The sequence below is a fragment of the Cebus imitator genome, unplaced genomic scaffold (assembly GCF_001604975.1).
Source record: "Cebus imitator isolate Cc_AM_T3 unplaced genomic scaffold, Cebus_imitator-1.0 Scaffold150, whole genome shotgun sequence".
Lineage (NCBI taxonomy): Eukaryota > Metazoa > Chordata > Mammalia > Primates > Cebidae > Cebus > Cebus imitator.
This window is the reverse complement of record NW_016107465.1, coordinates 5,482,189-5,489,141: the sequence shown is the minus strand read 5'-3', so window position 1 is coordinate 5,489,141 and position 6,953 is coordinate 5,482,189. Positions and strand designations below refer to the sequence as shown.

Below are 6,953 nucleotides of genomic sequence, written 5' to 3'. Positions count from 1 at the left end.
TCACTCAGCAATTTGAATTTTAATGAAAGTAAATGAAATAATTAGCATTTCAAAGTGTGTTTGATACACTGACAGGAAAAAAAAAAAGACTTTTGTGTATAATCTATACACAAAAGTATTTGGGAGGGGACAGAAAGAGGAAAATACAGTTGTAGTGTCTCCATTAGAATAACCCAAGGAACTGCTTGTACAATCAGCATAAACAGAGAGGTGAATATGATGCTCTTTACAGCTACAATTTCTCGCCTTTATTATTATTTCTAAGTTTCAGCACATAATTTTATTACCTGCTACATTAATCTGAGAAAAAATATATATACATAAGCAGAGTTGAAGTGACTGCCCAAACCCATGAATTCCAGCACAATTTCTATGCAACATTAATGCCACTATTGCCAAGAAGTATTTTCTAAATTGGCCACTGATTTTTTTAAAAAGTGTAATTCATCTACTATTTCTACTTCAAATGAACACTAAGCCGTAAGAGCCACTCATGACAGGGGGAAGAAGAGTAAGTAGAGGGGGAGATGTGAAAACACATCTCACTGAAAACGACAGTAAGATATTCTGTGTGATTATTTGAGCAAAGAGAAAAGAAACCAGGTCATTTTAACATCAGGGCAATCTATGTCTCTTTTTTTGGCCTAGGTTAGCTACAGAAGCTGACTGCAAAGAAAAGAAATATTATGAAAAAGAGCTATCTAGTCTCCTTGGAGGAGAGTTTTCATGAACACATCAACTTAAATTGGTGAGAATGTGATCCAGCATTTCTGAGGCAGCCATCAAATTTCACAGGAGATTGAAGGCAAAGTGCTTAATTTCATTTTGTAGTCATCTATTGCTTTTTGCCCCTTTGGCAGAACAAAATGTAAAAAGAAAGAGCGAGAGAGCCGATGACAAACACTAAGTTCAGAAGTTCAGAGCTAAAATGGAAAGGCCACGTACCCCAATGATGGCGTTCAGTTCTGCCATGGTCACCTGCTTGGCCCGTTCCACAGCCTGCACCACTTGTTGCTGGTGCTATAAATGAAGATCAGAAACAGAATACAATTATTTGTTTTCTACTCAGTCAAGAACAGCTTTTCCTAACATGTCCTCTAACTTCAATTACATGCAAAACAGCATTCGGGGGATCTCCAGATTTCCAATACAAGTTTGAGGTGATGGATGACTAGATGTCTAGGGTACATCTGGGTCTACAAAATTGAGGAGTCACTGGGCATCCAACTGCAGGTACCATCTCGTGACCCCATGAAGAATGCTCCTTTACAACAGCTTAAATTTCACTTTCAAGTTATGGCACACTTTGACCACACATCTGCTATCAGTACTAACAAAAAAAACACGACCCATCCCACTTGCTTTCTTTGTACCCACTACCTTTTCTCTTTGCCATCTACATTAAAATTTTTAAAAATTACTTCCTGGAAGTGATTATTTTTAATTTTTCTCCTGATTATTTGTTAGCGTAGACACTGGAAGGACATACAGAATACAACATACATGTTTCTTCTGAAAACGTGCAAATTATTCGTGTTTTAACTCCTATCATGAAGGGCTGCATATTTAAAAGAGATCAAAAATGTGGAATTCAAGTTTAAGAACTTCAGGTATTTCTTTTAAATCCAACAGAAAAACTAAAGCCCACAAAAGTTTAAGATAAAAAAGTATTTTTTAAAGAAAAACTAGGATGGACAGTGCAGGAAAATCCCTCCATCCAAATTCAGTTCCAGTGAGAGTAAGAACTGATGTTAGCAATTTTTGTAACAGAAAAAGTAGCACAGAAGTCTCTATATGGGGGCACTCATTTATATCTAGACAACAGAAGTACTTACAAGAATTACCCCATTTCCAAATATTAAATAAATATTATTTCCCATTAAATACATTTGACTACTCTAGTATCTACAGTCAATTTTGGTTTAAAATCAGTCTTACTGGGTTCCTTTCAACTCAGTTTAGTGAATGAAGAACCAAAGGAACTCCACTGTGAAACAGGCTCTCCTCTGTATGCCTGAAGAGTTTTATTTTGGCTAATCTCAGTTGAGAAATTTAGCTAACTTTCTTCACTTATTTGAGGAAAATATGAAGCTCAACTACTACATTGCTTAATACATACAAAGAGCTATCAGTTCAATGTGGAATTCTCTGTGAACCACCTGGTCCCCATTCCAAAACCCTCAAATATACAGTTACTGAGATTACCCAGGGTGACCACTATTTCCACCTCTGAGCTGTGTAAGGGAAGCGGGGAGGCCACCTGGAAAAGGAAACTGCTTTACATTAATTATCTACAATGAGATGTTTTTACTCTTGGTTTCCTAATAGAAATGTTTATTTTGTGTCTATGACTAACAGAAAGAAAAATTCCAAATAATAGACCATCCAATCTTAAGCTTTTAATAGACTCTGACTATTAAACTATATACTTTTTCATTTTTTTTAATTGTAGGCATTTCAGTTTCAAAGCAGGGGCTTAAGAAGCAATCCCAAAGTCTATTTACAGATATGTCCATTCCATTCTCTTACTCCTTATAATACTTGCCAATGTGGAAGAAAAAGTTTCTATCAAGCAAGTAAAACTCTTAAGGGATTGTGAAAATAATAGAAGGAATAGAAGGGCATAGTCAATAAAATGGCCAGTAACTCTCATTTCAGGTTCCCCTTAAGCCAACCTGACCATGTATGTATACTGAGCACTTACTGTGTGCCAAACAGAGCTCATGTTCACATTTTAGACAATTTGATTTTCTGGGTGGTGAGAAATGGCAGTACTTGGAAGACGGGGAAAAAAAAGTAGGACAGAAATGTTTATGGGATTTTCCACCTTTTTACTCAAACAATGGCTGATTAAAACTTCAAAATAACTGAAACAAAGGACCACACTTAGTCACATCCACCAGGTATCATTCATTCTACTCACGCATTCGTTCATTCAACAAAAGTTTTAAAGCTCTTACTCTGCCATTTCTCCATATTATTGAAATATCATCTGTAAGTATTCAAAGAACAGTTCCATGAGACAGAGAGATGAAAAATACATCCACTTAGTGCCACTCTGCCATGAAGACTTTAAGATACTTTTTTTTCACCACTTGTTTCATAAGCTAGATTCCAATTGCTAAAATAGGGCAAAATGCCTTAGGCAGCAGGGGATAACTTTCTGCGTTGGCATTAAAATCAAGCACATTTTTTGAGAAAACCGGAAGCATACACCAGTGAGCCATAACTCTGACAGCCTAAAGAAACTCCTGCTATAAAGCTAAAATGACAGTGGAAGTCATGATTCAGCTTCTCCTTTTTGATGGCAATGGCCACGGGCTGATATAGTATCTGAACTTTACCTGCAGTTCGGAATTCTACTTCCCTATTTCTGCTTACAACCAGTGAATCATTCACTGTTTAAGGACCTTTTGAATAGACGCTCCCTAAGGCAAACAATGCCTCCTCCCCTATGTGCTCTGAAAGCTCCAGAAACACCCTAATATATTAGCTCACTCAGCCACACCATGTAACATTACACCACAGCCTGAGGAAGCACCCACCAGGGAAGGTGAGAAAATTAAAACTCAAACAGAAAGAAGGGGCAAAACATTACATACAAAAGAGAAAGATGAACACACAAGGAAGCCCAAAGTACTCCTGTAAACTGGCCCAGGTGGCATTTTTTTTTCTGTTTTCGGGTTTTAACAAATAAGCTCTCACTCAGAAAATACAGCGTTTTTCACATCTTCCTAGAACTACGAGGGCTGTCCCACTATGTCTGCCTTGTCTTCCACTTTCCCTCCCCTCCTCAATCTGTCCTCTCTTCCCACTCCGCACACATCTCATTTCCTCCTCTACTTCCTGCTTGTTCCCTCTGCCACCAAGCCAGCACCAGAGTGGTCCAGCCAATCTGCATAAAGCAACAGAGTTGTCATCTTTCTTATTGCTCCGGCTGCTCACTCAGATGCAAGTGTCCTGTTTGAATGTGCCACCAGTACCACCAAATGAAATGCCACTAAGAACATATTAATAAGGCAAGGATAAGGGAGGGGGCTTCTAACTGGGATTTTGAAGAGATCAAAAAATGTCCAATTATTTATTCTTTTTTTTTCATCTTCTAAATTGATCTTCATCTATACACTAATATTTTTGAGTGTTTTTATTTGCTTATTTTCCTATCTGTCTACTTTCCAGAGCCCTTCTGTCCAATATGATAGCTATTAGTCATATGTGGTAATTTAATAACATCTTCAATGTTGGAATTATTATTTAAATTATTTATTCTTTGAAATACTGTAATTTACCATTTAAAAAAAATTATAAAAGAAAAACCCTTAGATTGTGGTGATGGTTATATGACTTTGTAAAGTTACTGAAAAGTACTGAGCCACACACTTAAAATGAGTGAATTTTATGATGTGTAAATTATACCTCAGTAAAAAATAATTTTTAAAAAATACAGTGACTTAAGTAATACAAACATGGTTGCAGGGGGAAAGGGCCAGTAAAATGAAATTCTGTACATTAAATCACTTGCCTTACTTCCATTATCACAAAATTATTTTTGGCATTTGTTCAGAAAAAGTATTAAAATATTTTTTTCTATAAGAGAATAAAATAATACAAGCTCGTAAGTCCAACAAAGCCTGCTAAAAAAAAAAATGGACCTTAACAAACCAGCAATTTGTGTATAGTAAGTGTTTAATGTATATTTCTTAGAGGGTATTATGATGAGCATACCTGCCATGCCAATGTTTTAGAGCATAGCAACAGATGCAGTACTTCTAATAAAAAACAAGACACCTTAGAATTTAAAAAACAAAAACAAAAAAAAAACTCACCCTAAGGAATAAACCAAACAAAAAGACAAAACGTTGATTACTGTTGATGTTTTGTATGGGTACTTGTAGGTTCACTACATTCTCCCACTACTTTTCAAATATGCTTCAAAATTTATAAATTAACATTTTTTTAAAAAAATTTAAATATACTCCCCCTATTGATAGGGGTAGTGAAGGCGTATAAGGGTAGAGATAGGTATAAAATGAACTAGGATTCTCATAATGAACAACATTAATTAAAGTCTCCAACATGTGGAGATACAAAAGTAAGACCAATGGCCCTGCTTCTCACAGAACTCAGATGCAGAGCACATCTTCTAACAGAGAAATACAGGACATAAAATACTGAGAGAAGTTTTAGGAGGAAATGGCCAGTGCACTTCTAGGGGCATCAGGGAAGCCTTTGTTTGTTTGTTTTTTTCATTCATTCATTCAAATATTTATTAAGCACCTACTGTGCACCAGGCACTGTGGTAGAAAGATACTGAGGTTAGAGTAACGAACAAGAACCACAGTCCTTGATCTCATAGAATTTAAACTCTACCAAGGAAAACAGTCAGTGAATTAATACTCAAAAGGCTCCATAATTACAACTGGAGGATAATTTCCATAAGAAAATTACAGAATGGTATGCAATCATTTAACAGGGAAATATCCTAATGTAATCTTGGGACTAGGGGAAGATTCCCTAAGGAAGTTGACCTGACAACTGAGACCTGAAGGATTTCCAGGAATTCTATAGATGAAGAATGAGAATAAAAGAATTTCAGGCAGAGGGAAGAGAACTGTATAGGAGCCTTAAATGAAAAGGAGCTTGTCTCTATAGAAAAGGAGCAAGAATGTCCATGGAGCCAAAAGAGGAGAACAGGTAGGGAATACAGCTGCAGACATGCCTAGTACAATTTTATGGGGCCTTCTTGGTATGACATGACACATAAGCAAAAACACTTTAAAGTGGAAAGGGTGTGCACACAAAGAAAAACAAAGGCAAACGGATGAAGACACGAGTGTAGCCTGGGAATGGTTCAAAGAACCAAGTATTAATGGGAAATGAATTCTGGCAAGACAGAAGGAGGCCACACAGTGAAGGGCTTTGCATGACATGCAAAAAAGTTGGACTTTATCCTGGTAGGAAATGAGACATTATTTAAAAAAATTTTAAGCAGCTGCCTGCTATCAGTTCTGCATTTGAGTAAGATGGATCTGGAAACAGTAAAGAAGGTGGATGGCAGAGAGGTAAAGCAGATTGAAGGATGAACCGTTAGAGGGCTGCAATATTCTAGGGTGAAAGATACTTAGGCCCAAACTTGGATCAAATGCCCTTTGGCTAACAGGAGCCATTAGCCACATGTACTTAAGAAGCCACTCAGAAATTCAGAATTGGAAAAGGCCTTTAGAGATCATGAAACCCAGGTGCCAGAAGTACCCCAGGCACTATTAACAACCAACCAACCAACAAAAGATTCTCCGCATATCCAAAAGCATGCATTTCTAACATCTCCAAAAGCATGCATTTCTAAACGCTCTCTGGGCTGAGGAGATTGGGATGGTGGAACTACAGTACCAACCACAGGCCAAAGGCCACTACTCTATCCAATGAATGTATCTCCTCTGTCACACCGTAACTAATCTCTCCTTGATCACCTCCTGTGAAAAGGAACTCACTACCTCATGGACAAGCTTTTTCCATTCTGGGATAATGAGCCCTAATACTAAGTTGAAATCTACCCTGCCATAAATTCTTTCCCACTGGACCCAGTTTTCTCTCTAAATTCTCCTCCATTGACTGACATATTTAAAAATGGCATAATGCATGTTCTCAATTTTATCTCTTCCAGGTTAACAATCCTCAGGTCACTCAACAACTTCTCTGCGTCATGGGCTCTAGCCCACTCATCCATCCTTCTGGCCAGTCTCCTTGCAACGCACAATGTGTCTAGAACACAATACTCCAGGTATGGCCAAGCAGATCAAATTCAAGTGAAGGTATCACTCCATGTCTGCTAAGTCAGGGTAAAAAATCCTGCTACGCCTTTTCAGCAATTCTATTACATTTATTAGTACAAATCAACTTTAAATTTAATCCAATCTCCCCAACTCAGCCTTTCCTATACAGTATTCAAAGAA

General features: G+C 37.3%; 1 protein-coding gene across 1 annotated transcript in view; it reads right to left on the bottom strand.

Annotated features, from left to right (window-relative positions):
• The window catches only part of TLE4 (TLE family member 4, transcriptional corepressor), a 146,672-nt gene that overhangs the window by 95,623 nt on the left and 44,096 nt on the right, over nucleotides 1-6,953 (bottom strand). Inside the window, 1 exon segment of the mRNA XM_037743746.1 lies at nucleotides 946-1,020. Coding sequence (XP_037599674.1) covers nucleotides 946-1,020 — 75 coding nt within the window.